Below are 25035 nucleotides of genomic sequence, written 5' to 3' on the forward strand. Positions count from 1 at the left end.
GACTGTATCTAAATTCTTATCCTGCCTCTACTATGACTCCCTGTGGTATTACTAGATTATTCTTATTAGTCTGTCTGTGTAGCTAACTAAGATTGCACGGTTGGCGAAACTCCCATGATTCTAGTCAGCAATAGCTCTATCAACTTAGTGCAGTCCTCTGGGATTGTCCATAATGTCTTTTGAAGTGTTCTATCTGGACTCATGCTTGCAAAAATTGCAAAACCTTTCGCTCAGTCACTCTAGTCTGGAGGACCAAAAAACACAGATTGTATTTAAATTTAAAAGCTTTATTAAAAGTAAACACATTTATTAAAATGAAGTCATAATAAAACTAAACGTTTAACTGATAATGGAAAAGTGGTTAGTGCTGACGATTAATTGAAGACATTTCTTGTGGTCGAGCCGAGCTCTCACCTGGTTTCAACTTGATCTTGTTGTTAGAAGTTCATCTTCTGTCTGTGTGGAGAAAAATGGTGCGTGTTAAAAAATCAGCCTTCATCAGTTGTGCCAAAAAGTGCAGCAAGACAACCTTCCCTGGAAAAAGGGACATTTTTTTTAACTTTAACGTAGACAGTCACAAATTACATTGTTTTCACATGTCTTCATTCCTAGACCAAATACTAGTGACTAGTGAGTGCTTTATTCTAAGATTCTTAAATGTACTTTGTAGGTGGAACATCTGGTGGCGGGGCCAGTGTGGTGGTGGTGCTCGACACGGAGGCGGAGGGCAATTCATCAGGGGAGGAGGCGGCGGCGGCGGCTGTGAGAGTTGAGACGGTGGTGGCGGCCAGAGGTAAGCTCTTATATATTCCTTACTTATTGAGATTGAAGACTAGCTGGGAAGGCAAGAATATGAGATGCATGGCTGGGTGAATGATGAAGCAATGATGGGTGGAAGGACAACAGCCTGGGTGGGTGACACAGAAACTGTATGTGTCCATATACCTGGATCATGCTACTATCTGACTCTTAGATAGCATATGTGTATCTAGAGCAGGGGTACTCATAGTACGGCCCGCGGGCCGGTGGTGGCCCGGCAAGCCTTCCTTGGCGGTGCGCAGACCTTGCAGACAATCACTGCTCCCCCGGCCCCCACAGAGCAGAGGCTTTTTTGTATTTCACCTGTTAGCGCCCCTGCATCTCCACTCTGACAATCACTGCTCCCCCGGCCCCCACAGAGCAGAGTGGAGATGCAAGGCCACAAAGAGGTGAAATAGAACAAAGCCTCTGCTCTGTGGGGCCGGGCAAGCAGTGATTGTCAGGGTGGAGAAGCAGGGGCGCTAAAACAAACAAAGCCTCAATAATATGTTAATGGTCTTTTAAAGACCTGTTAAGTACTTTGGTGTTGTTGTCTGTGTGTGCGCGTTGAGGAAGCGGTCTCAACCCGGGCTGAAGGCTGACACCGATAGACACACACACAGTGAGATGACAGAGGGAGAGGGAGGGCAGGAGGGAGAGAGAGATGGAGGGAGGGCAGGAGGGACAGCAGGAGGGAGAGAGATGTATGTAAATGCTGGGTCTGGTGGCTCAGTGGATGAGGGCATCTGCTGCAGGGACCTGTGTGCAACCTCATGGTCACAAGTTATCGTTTTGCTTTAGCCCCGCCCCCTCTGACTCCGCCCCCACCAGTGCGGCCCTCGGCCCCAAACTACACTGTAAATGTAGCCCCTGAGAGAAAGTTTGTGAGTACCCATGATCTAGAGAGAGTAGATGGTCAGTGGATGAACTAAGTGTAACTTTGAAGAGCATGTAACACTGCACCCGCACGTCCGTTCCAGTGTAGGAAAGGCAAGGAAAAGAACTTTTAATTTTGTCCAAATACTACCATAAGTAGTAGCAGTAGTTTGTATTGCAAGCACTGCATAGATCCGGTTATTATGGTGGCCACTCCCTACCTCTCTTAATAAGTTTAGTAGTACTCAGTCATTCATGTGTGGATGTATCACTGCCTGTCACTCAATAAAAAGCAAAGCACCTAAAGTCATCCCATATATAAGCAAAAACATCCCATGTGAAGTGATAGATAATCAGATTATTTATCTTCTTCAATTTTCCATTTCTAGTACTCATTTCCACTGTAGGGTGAAAGTTAAATTAATTAAGCAGTAGCCCTTGAGTTGTAACAGAGTATTCTCAGTGCCACCCGTAATAGAAAAGTAAGAGATTCACCACCTGCATGTACTGGACGGGTACAGTAACGCAACGGCAACGCAAGTCTAGGTCACTCCTCATGGCGTGCGTCTCTTTTTCTCGGGTGCAAGTTTACCGCGCTGGCATTATGCCGGCTTGCAGAAAATAACGTACCAATTTTCCAAAACAAGAGACAAGAAGAAGAATAAGACTGGTGTACTTTCATAGTCGACTCCAATGGAAGTCCACAGTGCTCATAGAATTTGTTCCTTAAACTCCCACTAATGTTAGAGCAAGGATGAAGAAGTGTGAGGTTAGATAGATACTGGCCTCAATAGTTATGTAATGCGCTTGCAAGTTGCTAGTTGTACTGCAGCACACATTTCTGCTGAATGATTGAGTTAATCTTAAAGAGCATTGGTTACAGACTATGTCTTTCTTTCTTCATATAGGTTCTCCTTCCAAACGAACAAGGAGGAAGGAGCTGGCTAGAGCGGCCCGGCAACGGAGAATCGAGGCCACTGTTGCGGAATATCGGCGGCTGGTGGCCCTGGAGGACGAGGAAAGTGTGCGGTCGACAACAACAACGTCGTCTGCATCGGCCTCCGTGGCCTCACCGGCTGCCACCCAGCACAGTGGTCCACCGAGACTGAGCCGGGCTGCCAAAGGCAAACGCCACCGCCGAGCAGCAAGGCCAACAGCTGCTTCTCACAGGCCTTGCACCTGCAAGGCAGTGAAGGCACGCCTGCGCCGCACTACCCTGATGGTGTCCCGCCTTCAGCAGGAGCTCGCCTTGCTCCGCGAGGAGCATGATGCCCTGGCCCAAAAAGTTAACAGCATCCACCCATAGTGTCCCTTGCCCCTTTTTTAGAGACTTTTGGGGGGTGGGAATTGGGAGTTGGGTTTTTGGGGACTTTTGAAGGACAATCGTTGGGGTTAGGGAGGGTCTTGCGGGAGATTATTTTGTTAGGGATATAAATATACTTTTTCAAACTTTATCTGAGCATACCTGTTTTTTACTGCTTGCCTGGTGGGTGGGGGTTTAACGTTGACTGTTTTCCTGAAAGTTTAGTTCCATTTTCTTCCTTTAAGTGTAAATGCCCAAATGTTTTCAACACTAAGTGCCTCTCACAGACTAAGTGAAGTGAATCCAAGAGTCCTAGGACTTTAGTAGTACTACCTTCAGTCTCTCGTCTCTCGTACTAATACTCCATTATACCCCCAAACCACCAAACGCTTATCTTACCTGTAATTTGTGTTTGAAAGTAGGGCTAGGCCCAGGGCTGGCTCCACGGGAAACACCGAATAACGTTGGCAATCTTGGTCGGATAAAATTTCCTCATAGCGGTGGTACTAGTGGTGTGACACAGTGGCAGTTGCATGCCTATGAAAAAAAAGAAAATGAAATCTGGTTTGTCCTCCTGAGCAATTCAACGGTACAACTGAGAATATAGCAGGTGACAGAAGTACAGTAGAGCAGTGCCACATTGTAGCCTAACAAATGGTAAAGTATAACTACTAATTCGGTTGAAGTTCTTTCACATTAGCAATGGTTCTTTGTCAAGCAGAGTAAGAATATATCATCGACAACTGTGGAAAGAAAGAATGCGACAGTACAGGGCCTGTGTGGAATTATTGATAACTATATTCAACATAAGGTCTCTGTAGCCAGATACCCGAGAGCCTTGCTGGTCACTATAAATCCATTCACAACAACACTCAATGGGGTTGGTCTGGAAGGTGTCACGTTTACTCTCCGTGATCCAGTCGATGCAAATATGGTTCCACCTCCAAATGTCACCAACACCCAGAAGTGTAAACACAGGGTGTTCGAGGCATTAGGCGAGGGAGAAAAATAACAAACTAAAATAAAAAATGTGGGATGGGTAAAGGTAGGGTCAGCAGGGAAAGGATACCTGTAAGAGAAGACAAGACAGGCATCAGTGAAGTGATGTCCTAACATACAAGGGTACTCTCATATAGTCTCACTAAATAGTCTGCAAGTCTCCCGCCTACTCATGGGAAATGTAGTTTCATAGTACGGTAGGCGCTTAGGGGCTGCGTAACCTGACAGAAGGTATAGTAGATAGAAAAGGAGAAATTGCTTTTTTTCTAGGTGTCCCCTCACTCACCAGGGTTGCCCCTTGGTGACATGCTTCATCATTGGGGCCATCCCAGTCCTCTACGGCCTGGGGCGTGCTGCGACTTGCGAATTACGTAGGAGCACTTACAAATGACTATGTGTGGTGCAGATAGTGGAGTGGACTAAGTGATGTGTTAAGGGATCAATGTAGAAGCCGAGAGAGAGCAAAGAAATGCAGTCACAGTCAGAGAAAAAGGCAAGGGATACTGTATCTATGTGGTTGTAGTGGTCCTGTTGGAAGTGGTAAGTAAGTTGCCCGCAGAAAAAAAATCCTCCTATTAGCGGCACTCCTCCATTGCAGCCGACGCTTCGTCCACCGATGTTGGTCACCAGAAGACACCCTGTCCACTGCCTGCCTGATGCTGAATTGTGGCTCGCTACTGTGAAGCCTGACTCCATCCTTTTTTCCCCATTGCAGAGACTGAAACCCGGCCTGTAATTATTCAACGAAAAACAGGAAGTGATATAATATTACAACACCACTGATAAATAAATATAAGGTATGTAGGCTGTGGAGTGCAAAAAGTCACAATTTGTTTTTCCTAGTAGACAGACAGTACAATGTTTTTGAAAGTGCGTACTCTGAGTCACCTTTTGAAGGATAAATAAGTATGGGCAAATTAATGTAGCGGATCTTGCCCCTCAAGCTAGGTGTACTGTAAACTGTGTTTTAGAACAAAAATAGATCTTCCTAGCAGTGCTCCCACCCAAAAAACGAGGCCTAGCAGAAAACTGGAGACAAAACTTACTTTGAAAGTAAAAGTAGGCCGAAGTACCCTAATTACCCATTACCCCCCGTGGATTGTATTCAAACCACTTGCAAGCAACCAAGCAAAAGTAGCCATAGCCAGCATCGCTCCAAGACTCGAAATCCCCCCCACTCAAACACATGCAATAGAAATACTGCTAACCCTAACGAACCCTAAGTTAAGAATAGTGGCAAAGGCTTTCTTTAACTATGCCAAATCCCCCCTTTCCCACCATGGATTTTCTTCAAATGACTTGCAACCAAAATTACACATGCTCACGAGTGCTCTAAGACCCCAGAACTCAGTTTGAAAAATCTAGAACACCCCGATACACATGCAATCCTGCTGCTAGGGCTAACCCTAACGAACCCTAAGTTACAAAAAGTGCCAAAACTAAAGGCTTTTCCGCGCGGATTTTGTCCCAACCACTTCTACCCGGTATTAGACCTTCCCAGGAATGCCCCAAGACCCGGCAACCCACCCACCAAGAAGCATAACACCCCCAAACAGGACAAAAGCAAACTCTCATACTTGCAATATTTCTGGGCCTTCGGTCCAAACGCGCTGCGTAGCTAGGCCATAAGTCGGGGTTGGCACGACGGATTTCCTGAAAAGCAAATGCAATCAAGATTAGAGTGTCCCAGCAGTGCTCCCAGACCACGAAACTCACCCGCAAACACCAGGAAGCCCCCCAAACAGGCCCCCGAAAACGCTACATAGAGCAAAATGTCTGAAATAGCCCAAAAAAAATCGGCCTGGATTTTGTCCCAACCACTTCTACCCGGTATTAGACCTTCCCAGGAATGCCCCAAGACCCGGCAACCCACCCGCCAAGAAGCATAACACCCCCAAACAGGCCAAAAGCAAACTCTCATACTTGCAATATTTCTGGGCCTTCGGTCCAAACGCGCTGCGTAGCTGGGCCATAAGTCGGGGTTGGCACGACGGATTTCCTGAAAAGCAAATGCAATCAAGATTAGAGTGTCCCAGCAATGCTCCCAGACCACGAAACTCACCCACAAACAGACGGAACCCCCCCTAAGAGCACCTCAAAGGCAAGCAAGTCATCAAAAACACAAAAAATTTTCCGCCTGGGAATGGGTCCAAAACACTTTTATCCGGTATTAGAGCTTCCCAGCAATGGCCCCAGAGCCGTCAACCCAGGAGAAAACGAGTAGAAGACCCCCAAACAGCCAAAGAGCAAAAGTACAAAAATGGGGACTTAGTCAATTTTTCACAAATTTCCCAAATCACTCCGCTCGCGCTCTGCAGCTAGGCCCTAAGTCCCCTCTGCCACCATGGATTTGCTTCAAACCTCTTGCAAAGTAAAGTAGATATAGCCAGCAGTGCTCCCAGACCACGAAACTCACCCAGAAACACCAGGAAGCCCCCCAAACAGGCCCCCGAAAACGCTACATAGAGCAAAATGTCAGAAATAGCCCAAAAAAAAATCGGCCTGGATTTAGTCCCAACCACTTCTACCCGGTATTAGACCTTCCCAGGAATGCCCCAAGACCCGGCAACCCACCCGCCAAGAAGTATAACACCCCCAAACAGGCCAAAAGCAAACTCTCATACTTGCAATATTTCTGGGCCTTCGGTCCAAACGCGCTGCGTAGCTAGGCCATAAGTCGGGGTTGGCACGACGGATTTCCTGAAAAGCAAATGCAATCAAGATTAGAGTGTCCCAGCAGTGCTCCCAGACCACGAAACTCACCCGCAAACACCAGGAAGCCCCCCAAACAGGCCCCCGAAAACGCTACATAGAGCAAAATGTCTGAAATAGCCCAAAAAAAATCGGCCTGGATTTTGTCCCAACCACTTCTACCCGGTATTAGACCTTCCCAGGAATGCCCCAAGACCCGGCAACCCACCCGCCAAGAAGCATAACACCCCCAAACAGGACAAAAGCAAAATCTCATACTTGCAATATTTCTGGGCCTTCGGTCCAAACGCGCTGCGTAGCTAGGCCATAAGTCGGGGTTGGCACGACGGATTTCCTGAAAAGCAAATGCAATCAAGATTAGAGTGTCCCAGCAATGCTCTCAGACCACGAAACTCACCCACAAACAGACGGAACCCCCCCTAAGAGCACCTCAAAGGCAAGCAAGTCATCAAAAACACAAAAAAATTTCCGCCTCGGATTTGGCACAAACCACTTTTAGTGCTTCCCAGCAATGGCCCCAGACCCGTCAACTCACCTGCAAAGAGGTAGAACAACACCCCCACAAGTGCTGAGTCTTTCTTCATTGGGCGTAAACCAGCCCTCTGCTTTGATGGAAATAGGAGTCTGGAGGAGGAGGATAGAGGAGCATGTTCTTCTGAACTTGTGAACCTGAGGAATGCAGACTGCGGCACCTTCAAATAAATTAGCAAACAAGTGAAGACAGTTCTGCTGATGGGCTTGTCTTTGTGATTATCTGATTAAAGTTTGAATTATATTAACTGTGCACAACAAAGAAAGACAGACACACAGGAATAAAAGTGAAGGATGAAAAAGAAAGTTATTGATTCGTTGTCTCATTTTCAGGGCTCGAAGTCGGAATCACGGTCCAGGAATAAGAATAAGGCTTCGTCATCATACTCTGCGAATTCAGCCCGGGTGAGGTCAGTGCCACCTGACAGAGTAGAAATTCCCTCATCTATGGTGCTGGCCACCTCCTCTTCATCCGGCACGCTCTCTCGTACTCTTATATCTGGTGGTATGAGGTGCTGATTCATCTTGATCATTGTTAACCTCTCCACATTTTTGGGCGAGAGGCGGCTCCGTTTGGGAGTTACAATCCCACCAGCCGCACTGAAAACCCGTTCAGAAGACACACTTGCGAGTGGGCAAGACAAGTAGTTTAAAGCCAGGTTGGTGAGCTGTGGCCACAATTCTTTTTTCCCATGCCAATACGCCAATGGGTCAGAATTAACATAGACCTCTGTGGAGTCATTCAGATAGTCCTTCACCATCGACTCAAGGTCCTCCTCCAAGGTTCCTCCACTTTGCGTAGCTCTTGCTGTGCCTCTGACCTTTTGAGAACCAAACCCACGCAGAGCTAGCCAATCCTCTTCAGCCTCCAATGTTTCTGCTGTCTTTCGTGCAGATGATGCGGTTGCCGGTGTCTTTAACGGCTGAGAGGTCACTTGTGCCACAGCCACAGGTGCAGAAGTGGATTGTTTTGACTGGGGATGGCCTGCTGATGTACTGCCATTTCCTTCAATTTCCAGCCGTTCTGTTTCAAACTTCTTGGCTGACAAGGCTAGCCAACGTTTGTACTTTGTAACATCTTCATCAGCAAAAGGAAAGAATGCTCTGCCTGCCAGCGCCTTTTTGTAGCGTGGATCCAGAATAGTAGCACAAATGTAATGCTGTTCTGAGTGGATCTTTTGAAGACGTTCATCACCTTGTAGGAGCTCTAATAATTTCTCAGCCAGAAGCAAAGAGTCTTTCTTTTTGTCATCTTTTCGAAACACAGAACACACCTCCTTCAGTTGGTCCTCCAGCATGTACAACAATGGGATAGCTTTTCCCAAATTAGAGTCCTCCTTGCTGACTGCACGTGTGAAGACCTCAAAAGGACGAAGCATGCGTGTTAGGCTTTCAACTATGTTCCATTGCGGCCCACCCATCCTCCGCTCCTCTATACCCTCTTTCAAGAAATATTGATCGAGTTGCGTATACTGCTCATACAGACGCTCAAGCATGTAGAAGGTTGAGTTCCAACGTGTTACCACCTCCTGGATGAGTGCTTTCACTGGCATTTGACTTTGATATAGCATGCTCCTCAGCTGCTTGCGGGCCTTAAAAGAATGCCTGAAATGCTTGCATATTTTTCGGCAGTTCTCCAATACACTGTACGCTGCACTGCGTTTATTATCCAAGAATTTTTGGACAACCAGGTTTATACAGTGCGCCAAACACGGCACTCTGAAATAGTAACCGTCCCTCATGGCCTTAACTATATTGGAGCCATTGTCTGTGGAAACATAACCAACCTTGCGTTTTAGTGGGGACAGACAGTTAAGGACCTTTGTGTTAAAGACATCCAAAATGTTTTCTGCTGTGTGACGTTTCTCCAAACCAAACATGGCTAGTGTTGCATGTTTCCGAGCACCTTTAAAAACAATGTTAGTGTCAACACCTGAGTTTAGCTTTGCTTTAGCCCCTGAAAAAGAGACCCAGTGTGCAGTGATGCACATGTAATCAGCGCCTGCGCCACTGGTCCACATGTCTGTTGTCAGATGTATAGTGTGAACAGCACTCTTCTGCAAAGCTGCCCCAATCACCTTCAGAACATCTTCATGTAGTGCTGGAACCGCAACTCGGGCAAAATAGAACCGGCTAGGAACCTTCCATTTAGGGCAGAGCGCTGTCACTAATTCTAGAAAACCAACCCCTTCTACAAAAGAAAAAGGGAGAAGGTCCAGAGCTAGCATTTTAGCCAGCTTAGTGTTATACAGACGGGTCATTGGGTGGTTGCGTTCATATTGCGCTTCTGTAAACAACATCTTTTTAATGTTGCCCTGGACCAATGATTTACGGGATGATGATGATCTCTTCGACCCAGTTACGCTCGCTGATGAACTTTTCCGCATTGATGTCTCACTCTCTCCCACACTCTTAGTGTGGCTCCCATGGGGTGTGCTGCTGACATGGGAACTGGGTGTAAGTGAAGTGTTTGAATCGTCTTCTACCTCGTCATCAGCAGATGACAAATCAACGTTTTCATTACGTGCAATTCCGGCTTTCTTGACCGCCTCTAGGTGCGGAAACCATTCGACAGGGTGCCTTCTCTCAAGATGACCTCTCTGGCCTCCGGTACCATAGTTAGAACCAAGCTTACCACGACTAAATCGAAGCTTACAAAGGCTACAAATGGCTACGTTTTCCTTTTTTGGGCAAACACTAAAGAAGTCCCAAACTGGAGACTTGAAATGTCTTCGGGGGCCGGAGGAGGCGGCGATACTGGTGGTGGTGGTCCTGCTGCTAATGACAGATGAAGTGGAGGATGTGGATTGCCGAACTTCAGTACGTTTTGCACTTTCACCACCACGAATTGAGGTCGAGGACGAGGTGGGTACCTTCTTGCGAAGAAATATGGAAGCGGTAGGTTTTGGTGTACTACTTAACTCCAAATCTAATGATTCCATTTCCATTGCCTCCTCGCCGACATCGTCATCACGCTCAGCAGCTTCTCGGGATAGGGTCAAAATGTCTCTTTGCTGCATGCCCGGTGGGGCTGCAGTGACCTTTGTGATGACTGGCTCGTCGTCATCGTGAGAGGCTTCATCACCAGCAGTATCTGTCACTTCTTGTTGAGCCTCATCACACTCCATAGGTTTGAGTTTTTGGACGACCTTCCTTTTACGCTTAGGTAACGGTGTCAGATCATGGTGTGCCTCTGCCTCACTGTCAGACCGCAGTTGTGGTTCCCAAGACAGATCACTTGCACCAGAACGAGGTGGGCTTGAAGAAGATGTAGACACCCCCCTTGATCTTTTCCTTGCTAGGGATGTGGAAGACAATGAATGATCATCAGGAGGAGTGGCTTCCAATGATACCTCAGCTTCATTGTCGATTTCCAAATGTGCCCCTACTTCGGGAGGAACAACTATTGTGGGCACTTGTGAACGTCCATGCACCTTTGCTTGCGCATCTCCTTTTGCTGCCTCTCCTTCCACATGTACTTGGGCGTGTACTTGCACATGGTGTTGTTGTTGCGGCTGTGGTTGTTCAACACTTGTCAGATGAGTTACAACAACCTGTGTTGATTCAGGGACATTGCTGCTACTTTCTTGCGATGAGCCAACATCACTGGTCGATGGTGATTGGAGAAGTACACTGACTGCCTCTGAAGCACTCAAGGGCTTTGACTTAAGTTGGCGTGGTGGTGGAGGCACTGAACCCAATGGAGCAGGGGTGCTGCTCTCAGGTTGGTCCCCAGCAGATCCTGCTGCTGCAGGCGTACTTTTTTTTTTGCTCCCAAAAAAAGTGGCGGGTGGCACACCAGCCTCCTTGGTAACTTGCTTCTTCTGCTCCTTACTAGCAACTTTCTTGCTAGAGGAGCTACGGAGAACTTTCTTTGGGGCCATCTTCTTCAGAGCAGGTCAGACAGCAGGCCGCAGTTGCACGAATTGTAGAGTTGTCTGAGGCCAGACGTGACGTCGCGTGACGTTATGCTGCACACACACACCGCTGCAGGACTTCTTCCTGGCACTGGTGGTTCTCTTGAGTCTTGTGCACCTAAAAAAAATGGAAGACAGAGGAACATCAGTTCAGTTATAGAGCACAAAAAAATCGAAAAACACTGCAAAATCAGCACAATCCCAATCCATCCATGCCCTCCATAATGTTTAAATTCAAGACAACCCACAGAAAGACTAGGCCCATGCAAGACTCACTACCCCTGGCATAAATAAAGGTTGAAAAGTAGGCAAAATGGTTGGAGGCCTAACAACAAAGCCTGCATTCAAAATGGCCACTTGCCTGCCAGCACATGGCCAGTGCCTGTAGCTGCACTCAAAATGGCCACCAGCCACATGGCATGTCCCTCCCCATGAACACCCCCAAAAATCGAAAAACACTGCAAAATCAGCACAATCCCATTCCATCCATGGCCTCCATGATGTTTAAATTCAAGACAGCCCACAGAAAGACTAGGCCCATGCTAGACTCAAATACCCCTGGTGAAAAGGCCACAAGTACAGGCCCAAAAATCGAAAAACACTGCAAAATCAGCACAATCCCATTCCATCCATGGCCTCTCCATGATGTTTAAATTCAAGACAGCCCACAGAAAGACTAGGCCCATGCTAGACTCAAATACCCCTGGTGAAAAGGCCACAAGTACAGGCCCAAAAATCGAAAAACACTGCAAAATCAGCACAATCCCATTCCATCCGTGGCCTCTCCATGATGTTTAAATTCAAGACAGCCCACAGAAAGACTAGGCCCATGCTAGACTCAAATACCCCTGGTGAAAAGGCCACAAGTACAGGCCCAAAAATCGAAAAACACTGCAAAATCATCACAATCCCATTCCATCCATGGCCTCCATGATGTTTAAATTCAAGACAGCCCACAGAAAGACTAGGCCCATGCTAGACTCAAATACCCCTGGTGAAAAGGCCACAAGTACAGGCCCAAAAATCGAAAAACACTGCAAAATCAGCACAATCCCATTCCATCCATGGCCTCCATGATGTTTAAATTCAAGACAGCCCACAGAAAGACTAGGCCCATGCTAGACTCAAATACCCCTGGTGAAAAGGCCACAAGTACAGGCCCAAAAATCGAAAAACACTGCAAAATCAGCACAATCCCATTCCATCCATGGCCTCTCCATGATGTTTAAATTCAAGACAGCCCACAGAAAGACTAGGCCCATGCTAGACTCAAATACCCCTGGTGAAAAGGCCACAAGTACAGGCCCAAAAATCGAAAAACACTGCAAAATCAGCACAATCCCATTCCATCCATGGCCTCCATGATGTTTAAATTCAAGACAGCCCACAGAAAGACTAGGCCCATGCTAGACTCAAATACCCCTGGTGAAAAGGCCACAAGTACAGGCCCAAAAATCGAAAAACACTGCAAAATCAGCACAATCCCATTCCATCCATGGCCTCTCCATGATGTTTAAATTCAAGACAGCCCACAGAAAGACTAGGCCCATGCTAGACTCAAATACCCCTGGTGAAAAGGCCACAAGTACAGGCCCAAAAATCGAAAAACACTGCAAAATCAGCACAATCCCATTCCATCCGTGGCCTCTCCATGATGTTTAAATTCAAGACAGCCCACAGAAAGACTAGGCCCATGCTAGACTCAAATACCCCTGGTGAAAAGGCCACAAGTACAGGCCCAAAAATCGAAAAACACTGCAAAATCATCACAATCCCATTCAATCCATGGCCTCCATGATGTTTAAATTCAAGACAGCCCACAGAAAGACTAGGCCCATGCTAGACTCAAATACCCCTGGTGAAAAGGCCACAAGTACAGGCCCAAAAATCGAAAAACACTGCAAAATCAGCACAATCCCATTCCATCCATGGCCTCTCCATGATGTTTAAATTCAAGACAGCCCACAGAAAGACTAGGCCCATGCTAGACTCAAATACCCCTGGTGAAAAGGCCACAAGTACAGGCCCAAAAATCGAAAAACACTGCAAAATCAGCACAATCCCATTCCATCCGTGGCCTCTCCATGATGTTTAAATTCAAGACAGCCCACAGAAAGACTAGGCCCATGCTAGACTCAAATACCCCTGGTGAAAAGGCCACAAGTACAGGCCCAAAAATCGAAAAACACTGCAAAATCATCACAATCCCATTCAATCCATGGCCTCCATGATGTTTAAATTCAAGACAACCCACAGAAATACTAGGCCCATGCAAGACTCACTACCCCTGGCATAAATAAAGGTTGAAAAGTAGGCAAAATGGTTGGAGGCCTAACAACAAAGCCTGCATTCAAAATGGCCACTTGCCTGCCAGCACATGGCCAGTGCCTGTAGCTGCACTCAAAATGGCCACCAGCCACATGGCATGTCCCTCCCCATGAACACCCCCAAAAATCGAAAAACACTGCAAAATCAGCACAATCCCATTCCATCCATGGCCTCCATGATGTTTAAATTCAAGACAGCCCACAGAAAGACTAGGCCCATGCTAGACTCAAATACCCCTGGTGAAAAGGCCACAAGTACAGGCCCAAAAATCGAAAAACACTGCAAAATCAGCACAATCCCATTCCATCCATGGCCTCTCCATGATGTTTAAATTCAAGACAGCCCACAGAAAGACTAGGCCCATGCTAGACTCAAATACCCATGGTGAAAAGGCCACAAGTACAGGCCCAAAAATCGAAAAACACTGCAAAATCAGCACAATCCCATTCCATCCGTGGCCTCTCCATGATGTTTAAATTCAAGACAGCCCACAGAAAGACTAGGCCCATGCTAGACTCAAATACCCCTGGTGAAAAGGCCACAAGTACAGGCCCAAAAATCGAAAAACACTGCAAAATCATCACAATCCCATTCAATCCATGGCCTCCATGATGTTTAAATTCAAGACAACCCACAGAAATACTAGGCCCATGCAAGACTCACTACCCCTGGCATAAATAAAGGTTGAAAAGTAGGCAAAATGGTTGGAGGCCTAACAACAAAGCCTGCATTCAAAATGGCCACTTGCCTGCCAGCACATGGCCAGTGCCTGTAGCTGCACTCAAAATGGCCACCAGCCACATGGCATGTCCCTCCCCATGAACACCCCCAAAAATCGAAAAACACTGCAAAATCAGCACAATCCCATTCCATCCATGGCCTCCATGATGTTTAAATTCAAGACAGCCCACAGAAAGACTAGGCCCATGCTAGACTCAAATACCCCTGGTCAAGGCCCCAACAACAGGTCAAAAATCGAAAAACACAAAATTTTACAAAAAAAAAAATCGAAAAACACAGAAAAATCAGCACAATCCCAATTCATCTATGGCCTCCATGATGTTTAAGTTCAAGACAACCCACAGAAAGAATCAGTCCACCCACCACTGAGTACCCCTGGGAAAAGGCCCCAAAACAGCCCAACAATCGAAAATCCCAAAATTTTAGTTGCAGCAACTGTAATGCCCCAAACAAACTTACTTGTAAAATTTCTAATCCAACAGTGATCCAAAGAAAGTCAAAAAGGCCTCAAATCCAAAGATCCAGCAGCATCCACAAAAGGTAATCCTTCCAGGTCCACATCCGAATGAAAAGTGACCAGGAGATGGACAAAGCACTGGGAGGAGCCTGCTGAACAGGAACAGGAAGTTGAAGACTATGGGGCACTTCCTTCCTCCCACCCCCCTGCCCCCCTCCCCAAAATGGACTCCTCGCTAAAAAAGTGCAGGCAAATGTCAAACTAAGGAGTTATTCACATAAAAATCATCATTTCTAGAAGGTTTATGCTGCTTGCTGGTGGATTTCTTGTGCAGAATTGCAAATTTATATTTTCGCGCGCCGCATCTCAAATCTCGCAATTGCGAAGTACCGCGAGACGTGATCTCGTCGTACTCGCGTTGACAAACTATCGCTGGCAAGCCGCGATGACGTAATCGCGCTCGCCAATTCCCGCGGGATCACACAGCAAGATCCAAAATGGCGCAGCACTCGCAAACTATCGAAAAAAACAACTCGGCAAACGATGATAAACGCCGCGCGCCGCAAAAATTGTATCACCAACGCCGCGCGCCGCCAAAAAAATCCGCTGCGTGCGAATTTGCGGATTTTGCGGGAAATCCGCAAATCTCGCGGATTGCGGATTTCCCGAAAATCCGCAAAATCCGCGAGCGGAACGGATTTTCCGCCCACGCTTAATACGAACTGGCGCCCTCTGAAGCCTTTCGGTACCTCCAAATATGACATGCAATGCAGAGATCCATTCCTCAAGAGATGGATCTTCCTGAATCCTCCCCGTTGGAGGATGGACTTCTAGATGATTATATGCAGAAAAAAAGCAGTGTCTTTGACATGGCCGAAAATATTATACAATTCACCAGACACCCTAAAAGATTGGTGGCTGGGCGTCTGGAAGATGACGAATAGTTGGAGGCGATTGCATCTCCTAGAGAGGTGGCCCCATGCTCATGATTCTGATTGGTTCAATTAAGGATTCTACACAGAACGTATTACGCTTGCACGACTCTGGTCAAAATGAGAAGATTGCTCTTGCTGCAATGCCCCAGGGGCTGTGGCTGTGAGGGTTAATTTATCCATATGTGGTGGGACTGCCCAGTAATCCAGGAGCATTGGATGGAATTGATGCTGTACATGACAACATTAGGAAAGAACACTGTGGGGGCCTCACCCCAATTATGCCACTTGAATATTTGGGAGGCAACAAACTTAACTGCTGGAGAATGACTCTGGGTTACATTGGACCTCATGGTGGTGAAACGTAATATAGCATGGAAATGGTGTGCTGACTCGAGCCCTACATTGAGAGACTGGGAAGGGGAAATGGATTGGTGCATGCAAGCAGAAAAGGTGACCTATGAGAGTAGAAGATGCCCCCAGAAATGGACCAAGATCTCTGGGAGCTGGAATGTGAGTAGAGGGATGATATGTGCTCCTGTTAGTATACCCACTCAATTAGATGAAGACTGAACACGTAGATGGGATTCTTCGCCCTGCGGAATCACATAGTAAGCAATACTTGCTTGACACTGCAGGGGTGATGTCCATGTTGTATGAGCAATACAATGTACTATGCTATTTTGATTGTGAGAATAATGGCTAAATCTGTCATGTTCTTTTCTATTGCAGTAAAAAGAGTTTTAAAAACAATTGCATTTTGCATCTGTAAACAAACTAGCAGCATTTTGAGTGGTGGTGATGCACTTTACATACACACTCATTAAAAGAATCTAAAATGGTGGGTGCCTGCCCTCGCCGTCAGGAAATGTGCTGGCAGATGGCAGGCAGCTGAAGTTGCCCGGGTAGGGGGATAAAACTCCACGACAGACACAGCCATAGGCTAACGTGTATGAAAGCAATGTACGAAAGCCGATCGATGTGTCCGTCTCCGCTGAAGATCGTGTGTATCGTGTACATGATGCAGATTTTAAAAAAAAACTCACTTGCCTCCTAACACTGCAGCCAACAACAACTCTTCAACTTTTGCTGCTGTTTCCGAACTCTGGAAGCCACAATGCCAGGAAGAGTAGATGACAGGGCCCCAGCCTTCTCGACAAAAGAGCTAGAATTGCCAGCTATGGAGGTCCTGCCCCTTTACAGGCAGCTCAACGGCTCAAGAGAGGAACAGCTACATGTTTAAAATAGAAATGTTATTCTATCTAACTTGTAGAGCATCCCTTTTAGTTCCAGAGTGAAGTGTAGTGATTGAAGTAAGGTTTCTATTCTTGTTAACTTACATAGTCAAGTCAAGTCAAGTCAGAATTTATATAGCGCACTACATACCCAGAGGGTCTCAAGGCGCTTGAGGGAGGGGGGGAGGTTTACCTATCGAATATCCAGGTTTTAAGCTGTTTTCTGAAGGCTAGGTGGTTTTGGGTAATGCGGAGGTGGATGGGAAGGGAGTTCCAGGTTTTGGCCGCTAAGTAGGAGAAGGATCTTCCCCCCATGTTGGCTATGGGGATGCGCGGCACAGCGGCGAGGGCTTGGTTGGACGAACGCAGTTGGCGGATGGGGGTGTAGAAGGAAAGGCGCGTGTTGAGGCAATCAGGTCCAAGTTCGTAGAGGGCTTTGTGTGCGTGGGTGAGGAGGCGGAACGTTATCGTTTTGTTGACGGGGAGCCAGTGAAGGTCTTTCAGGTGGCCGGAGATGTGGTTTGTGCGTGGGATGTCTAGTATGAGTCTGGCTGAGGCGTTTTGGATGCGTTGGAGTTTTTTCAGCAGTATTGCGGTGGTGCCGGCGTAAAGGGTGTTTCCGTAGTCCAGACGGCTTGTAACCAGTGCGTGGGTGACCGTTTTTCTTGTTTCGGTGGGGATCCAGCGAAATGTTTTTTTGAGCATGCGTAGGATGTTGAAGCATGACGAGGAGACGGCGTTGATTTGTCTGGTCATCGAAAGAGAGGAGTCCAGGATGATGCCCAGGTTCCGTGCGTGGTCCGTCGGTATGGGAGCTTTTCCTAGGGCCGTTGGCCACTAAGAGTCGTCCCAGGCGGAAGGGAATGCACCTAAGATGAGGACTTCCGTTTTGTCCGAGTTCAGTTTCAGACGGCTGTGCTTCATCCACTCGGCTACTTCTTTCATCCCTTCATGGAGGTTGGTTTTGGCGGTGGTTGGGTCTTTGGTGAGTGAGAGGATCAGTTGAGTGTCATCGGCGTAGGAGATGATGTTGAGGTTGTGCTGACGTGCGATGGTTGCGAGGGGGCTCATGTAGACGTTGAAGAGGGTAGGGCTGAGAGAAGATTCCTGTGGTACGCCGCAGATGACTTCGGTGGCCTCTGATTTGAAAGGGGGGAGGCGGACTCTCTGAGTTCCTCCAGTGAGGAACAAGATGATCCAGTTTAATGGTTTTCCTTGAATTCCGATGTTGCTGAGGCGTTGTATTAGGGTTCAATGACAGACTGTGTCGAAGGCTGCGGAGAGGTCGAGGAGGATGAGGGCGACTGTGTCTCCGTTGTCCAGTAGTGTTCGAATGTCGTCTGTTGCTGCGATGAGGGCGGTCTCGGTACTGTGTTTGGCTCGGAAGCCAGACTGTGAGGAGTCGAGTGATTTGTTGGTTTCGAGGAAGGCGGCGAGCTGATTGTTGACGGCTTTCTCAATGACTTTGGCAGGGAAGGGGAGGAGCGAGATGGGGCGGTAATTTTTGAGTTCGGTGGGGTCAGCAGTGGGTTTCTTCAGAAGGGCGCTGAGTTCGGCGTGTTTCCATTTTTCTGGGAATGTGCCGGATTTGAGGGAGCAGTTGATGACGTCTCGGAGATGGGGTGCGATGATGGAGTCTGCTTTGTTGAAGATGTGATGGGGGCAAGGGTCTGTGGGTGATCCGGAGTGGATGGAGTTCATTAGGCGGATGGTGTCTTCTGTGGTGATTGGGTTCCAGTTGAGAAGGTTATTCAGGGGGGGTACAGGTTCGGAGGTGAGAGGGGTTGACTGGATTACGGGTTGGTTGTCAAAGATGTTATGAATGTCGGCGATTTTGTCATGGAAGAAAGAGGCGAGGGAGTCGCAGAGGACTTGAGAAGGGGTGATGTCGTTGGAGCTGGCGGTGGGGTTGGTGAATTCTTTGATGATGTTGAAAAGTTCCTTGCTGTTGTGGGCGTTGTTGTCTAGCCGGTCTTTGAGTGCTGATTTCTTGGCTGTCCGGATTAGTTGGTGGTGTTTGCGGGTGGCGTTTTTGAAGGCGGCTTGGGTGATAGTGTTTGGGTCTTTTTTCCAGGTTTTTTCAAGGGAGCGGCAGAGTTTCTTGGATTTCTTAAGGTCATCATTAAAATATGGGGCGTTCTTGCTTCCTTGCTTGATTTGAGGTTTTTTCAGGGGTGCTAGTTTGTCGGCGGTTTGGGTTAACCATTGTGTGAAGCTGGTGGCGACTTGGTTAGGGTTCGTTGAATAGGCAGGGGCTTTTTGAAGAAGTGATGTGGAGATTTGGCCGATTGTGGTTTTGTTCCAATTTCTTCGCAGTGTTGGCTGAGGGTGGTTGTGGATCGTGATCTTATTGTAAATGAAGTGGATGCAACTGTGATCCGTCCAGTGGAGGGTTGTGGAGTGAGTGAAGGAGATATGCTTGCTGGAGGTGAAGATAGGGTCGAGTGTCTGTCCTGCATAGTGGGTGGGGTGTTAACAAGTTGTTTGAGTCCGAGATTGGCAAGATTGTCCAGGAGTGTGGTAGTGTTCCTGTCGTTGCTCTTTTCCAGATGGAAATTGAGGTCTCCGAGAAGAATGTATTCTGAGGGGAGGGCGTGCGGGGTGATGAAGTCAGTGATGTCTTCGCTGAATTGAGTACGGGGTCCTGGGGGTCTGTAGAGGAGGGTGCCTCCGAGAGTGGTCTTGGGGTCGGTGTGGATCTGGAAGTGGAGGTGTTCGGCGATAGCGAGGTTGTCTTCTGAGCTGGTTGAGTCGCGGATGGTGTTCTTATGGACGATGGCGATGCCTCCTCCTGTTTGCTTGGTACAGTCCTTACGGATGATCTTGTATCCGTCTGGGATGGCTATGGCGATGTCTGGAGCAGATGAGACATTCATCCAGGTTTCTGTTAGGAAGGCGACGTCCGGGGAAATGGTGTCGAGTAGGTTCCAAAGGTCGATGCCGTGTTTGTGAACCGAGCGGGTGTTGAGAAGGATTCATTTGAGGTGGTTGGTGTTGGATCTCTGTTTGGTGTTGGTGGGTTTGGTGTGGGTCTCGATGGAATTGTACTTGCAGGAGTGGCAGGTGAAGGGTCCGTCCCTGTGCGGCCTGGGAACAGTTAGGGAGTCGGCCGGGGTTAAGTGTTAGGAGGGTGGATGGGTCGTATGTGATGCAAGAGGGGTGGGTGATGCGGGGACCAGGGGGTCTGGCGCTGGGCACGGTCCAGGCGCGGACGGGCGTAGACGTGCTTACCTTTGGCGCACCTTCGGCGCGGCCGTAGCGCGTGGACGCTGCGCGTTGGGACATCTGTCTTATATGGATAGTGGAGGGGGCGGAGCGTGGGAGGGTCAGCTGGGAGGCGGGAGCGAGGTGGAGGAAGGGCCAGGGGTTACAAACAAAATGGCAGCAACAACAACAAGGCAGCAACAACAACAAGCGCAGCAGCAGTGGAAACGGAGGCGCTTTGGAAATATGCAAAACTCTGTACCAAACACAGCCAAGAAGTGCGCGCTAGCGATATTAAAAAGCGATTAGAATTCAAGCACTATGATCTGAATAAGGACAGTGCAGTCAAGCGCTACGTTATGAGAAAATAATCTGCACTCAAGCGCTACGATAATATTTCCAGAGGCAGAGTCAGGCGCTACAATATCAGGTCTGCAGTCAAGCGCTACGGTAATATTTCCACAGCAGAGTCAGGCGCTACAATACCAGGTCTTCGCAGGAGGAGGCAAGAGGAGCGACCGCTCGTGTCCAGGACAGGACGGTCACAGCTCAATGAGAGTGCGAGGACGGCCTACAGCTTTAGTGGGTGGGAGGGTCAGCTGGGAGGCGGGAGCGAGGTGGAGGAAGGGCCAGGTGTTACAAACAATAATGGTGTGTATTTTGAAACAAATTATAATTAGACAACACCATAACATTAGTATGTGTTGTGTGTTTGACGCCCTATATTTTATTTGATGTGTATTTCTATGTCTGTATATTTGATCAGTTATAGTGACTTCTATTTAATTAACAAAGCAAAGCAGGGAAGAGTGTGGAAGCATAATGAGGAGACGGTGTTGATCTGGCGGTTCATCGTGAGTGAGAAATCCAGTATGATGCAGAGTTGTTGTCGTGGTCCGTGGGTGTGGGGGTATTTAGTGCAGCGGGCCACCAGGAGGCTTCCCAGGCGAGGATGGGGACTTTGGTTTTGTCTGATTTGAGCCACAGGCCACAAGTTATAATTGTGTCAGGTATCATACACCTTCACTTTTGTGAATACTTTTATGTTAACCCTGTTACAGGTGATATAGCATAAAATGCACTTATGATACACATGGACATCAATTAGGGGTTCCCAGGGGTTTCAGCCACCTGTTGCGACCCCAGCCACTTTGTTTGAAACCCCTAGTTCCCACTTTATCCAGACACAGCAGTTCAGCTAATTAGCCCTTAGATTAAAAAACAAAATGCATACAGTTTTTTACAAATCCAGTGTTGTTAACAGCATTGTGTGAGGTGGCAGTGTGGACAAAACGCTGGCTGTATCAGGTGCACATTTGCAGCATTTATTTATCTTCTGCACGTGCACCTTTGGTTCAGGTTTGGTCACTGCCAGGCAGAGCACCGCATTGAAGTAAGCAAGCGTGAAGCCTCCTGTGCCGTGGTCATGGCTTGAAAAGTTGTAGCACCACTGTTCCTAGAGAGGTGGGACTCCGAGCATGGCACGTTGATGACATACGTCCTTGTGTGGCTGTGCAGTTTTTGTTTTCCGAGCCCTGGAGGTCCAGCCTGCGCTGCTAATCCACATGCAGTTAGGCCACGGCCTTGCACAGTGGTTAGGCAACGCAGCAGGTACTTTACTTGTAAGATCACAAGAAAGCATGCAGACAACACATTGTAGACTGATTAGTTGAAACAAAGAAATGTTGCTTCATGAAGAACAATGGTTGTTTATACGAGTAACAGCTATTTCTCTTTATTGAAGACTTAATTAAAATAGAGTATCAATTTGTACAACAAAACCAACTTTTCACTTTTTGCACAGCTTAAGCGAAGAACTGGTTCTGTTTTGTCTTTAGCAAAAAGTAAAACTATTTTTATATGATCTAAATGAAGAACAGATTCCATGTTCTGTAACACATACAAACACAAAGAAGAGTGTTCTGCTGCCAATAACATAAAGTAATGTCCCTGTTCGCGGAAGGATAAAAGATACATTGAAATGTTTTGAATTTACAATTTTAAAGCGCAGTTATTCATAATTTAGCACACTTTCCTACATCACACAGGAGCATTGCGTGGCTCACTCACAGGCTGTTTCAAATGTACAGCAAAAAACAAAATATGAAGGAGGGTCCAAGGGGAATCTGTGTTTATAGACTTGCTTGTATCTTGTCCCCCAACTAAACAATATATTAACACACGGAGGATTTCAAGGGTCTTTACTAATCTTAACAGTGGTCGGTACCTGTTAATGGTATCCAAAATCACACATACCAAGAGGTTATCTAGGAGGTTACAGAGGAGAGAAAAATGAAAGTTCAAAGATAAAGGAAAAATATACCCATCAGTCCACACAATGGCGGAACTTCATCATCTGGGTTGTAGTGGAGAGATGGTATCCGCTAAGCACTTCCTGAGGGAAATTCCTGAGGATAGCTAGTATCGGATCCACAGGTTAGACCATCAACCAAAAGATGAGAGTTTTAAGGCTGTAGGGGCAAGTTGCAGTGCTCACAAAGTGTGAAAAGTGTGAACAAATATAGTGGTGATATAAAAATACCTGTTGGGTGCGACCATCAAAACGGCATATTTAAAAGCAGAGTGAAAATAGTATGTAAAAAATTACTATTCACCATGAATGGTAGTCGGTCAATATGTTTCAGCCCCCACGGGCTTTCTTCAGGACCTATGATGTACACTACTGCAACACTTACCACATAACGTGATAAATAGTCTCAATTATGTAGACCTACCAGTTGTGAAGTAGTCTCATATCTTAATTTTCAAACCTCTCCTATGAAACAAGAAACAAAAGAAAACACACACAAAACAGTGCAGATGTCAAACATGAAAAAACGCATCTGATGTGTTAAGTTAAATGTATCCATTTTATAATCAGCGGTCTTCAGAAATGGCCCATAACGGGCACCCGTTTACAGGTAGACATATTACCGAGGAACGTCGGACTCCCCGATTGGCCCTCGACTCTGTGTCTAAACTCAGGATGCTGTCTGGCATTCAAAACAGAAATTCCAAATTAGTGATACCTTCGTAGCTATTTACGGCAAGATATAAAGGGGTTTTGGTCGCTTTCATTTCAGAGGCCCCTAGCTCATAATTCGAGTTTTAGGAAATGAATAAATGTGCATGTGAAAGTAAAATGATTGCCTTTCATATTCAAAATTATTTTTTTCGAAATAGGAATCAGGTAGTATGTTTTTCATAAAAGCCATGACAGAATGCATAGCTGAGAGTTTTTGATATAGCTTGTATGCAACATTTCCATTGTTTTACTATGCTTATGTGTACCACTCTATTGCAGATTTGTGACACGTTGAGTGATTCTCTATCACCTGTAAAAACAAGCAATAAAATTCATGTAGTGAGAAAAATAACAGAAAGTACAGAGAAAGCCTTCAACCAAGAGCTCACTGAATTCCTGGAACAAAACCACCTCCAACCACAGCTCTGAGACAGTGCTGATTGCAACCACAGATGACATCAGAACACTCCTTGACTGTGGAGAAGCGGTGGCCCTGATCCTCCTTCACCTTTCCGTAGTATTTGACACGGTCTACCACAAAACCCTTATCAACAGACTCTACAACACAGGAATAGGGCATGACACCCTTAAGTGGATCACCTCCTTCCTTACAGGACGCACACAGAGCATCTGACTGCCGCCCTTCACCTCTGCACCCAAAGACATCGTATGCAGCGTACCACAAGGATCATTGCCCAGCCTCACCCTGTTCAATATCTACATGATCCCCTCGCGGAGGTCGTCATATCCCACAGACTCAAAATAATCTCCTACGCAGACAACACTCAACTGATCCTCTCGCTCACCGATGACCCCGCTAATGCCAAAAATAACTTCTGCAACACCATAATCAACATAGCCAAATGTATGAAAGACAACTGCCTCCAACTCAACTCCGACAAAAATGAACTACTGATCTCTGGGAAGAACACCTCAGTATGGGACCACAGCTGGTTGCCTGCAGAACTTGGACCCACACGACCAGCCACACACGCAACCTCTGCATCATCCTCGCCAGTCAACTGACCATGAAATAACAATTTAACACAGTCACCTCCCCTGACTTCCAAAGACTTCACATGCTCCACAGAATCTTAAGCTGGATCCCAACCAACAACAGAAAGACCATCACTCAGGTACTCAAATCACCAGCTGTCTCAACTATGGTAACGCCCTTTACACCGACATCTTCTCCATCCTACTCCTCGGAAGACTCAAGACCATACAGAAAGCTGTAGCCAGACTCATCCTGGACCTTCCCAAATGAACTCACATTGCTCCCCACCTGAGAGACCTCCACTGGCTCCCCATTCAGGAAAGATGCCAGTTCAAGATCCTCATGCACGCCTACAAAGCCCTCCACGATCTAGGAGCTGCCTACCTCAACCATCAACTGAAATTCCACCAACCCGCTAGCCACCTACGCTCCTCTTCACTCACCCGAGCACTGACCGCCGCATCCGCCGCACATGCAGCGGCCACCGCGCCTTCTCCTACATTGCATTCAAGACCTGGAACAACCTCCCCCTCCAGTTCCGTATGCCCCCCTCGCTGACAGAATTCAGAAAGAGAGCCAAGACCTGAGTCTTCAACGGAGACATATCGCCGAGATACCCCTAGGGGTGACAGAGTGTGCTTTACAAATGCTGATTGATAGATTGATTCTCTTTTGTAGTGGATGATGCTCCAGTGAAATGTCCTTCAAACTGGTGCCACACCTCTCAAGTCCCAATGTACGGGCACTAACCTGTTTCCCCTTTCTTACATGATAGCACTGAAAACAACTGTGGCATCATGATATTTAACAGGCATTTTGATCCAGTCTCAGAGGTTGAGAAAGGGACACCCACATTTATTTGCATTGTATTGTTTCGCAAAATTTACATAGCACTTATGTGGGTGCTGAATCGCTCGCCTCTACCTTGTAGGGTGTGTGGTTTGAAGGGCCTTGTCTTTGTTTTGATCCTGTGTGGGAAG

General features: G+C 47.1%; 1 protein-coding gene across 1 annotated transcript; it reads left to right on the plus strand.

Annotated features, from left to right (window-relative positions):
* Positions 1-643: 643 nt before the first annotated feature.
* On the plus strand, positions 644-3513 carry LOC147730828 (uncharacterized). The gene is made up of 2 exons (XM_086958643.1): positions 644-793; positions 2583-3513. The coding sequence occupies exons 1-2, from the start codon at positions 658-660 to the stop codon at positions 2978-2980; spliced, it is 534 nt and encodes a 177-aa protein (XP_086814769.1). The 5' UTR covers positions 644-657; the 3' UTR covers positions 2981-3513.
* The last annotated feature ends 21522 nt before the right edge of the window (positions 3514-25035 follow it).

Source organism: Lissotriton vulgaris, chromosome 2_1 (genome assembly GCF_964263255.1).
Source record: "Lissotriton vulgaris chromosome 2_1, aLisVul1.2, whole genome shotgun sequence".
NCBI classification, from domain to species: Eukaryota; Metazoa; Chordata; class Amphibia; order Caudata; family Salamandridae; genus Lissotriton; species Lissotriton vulgaris.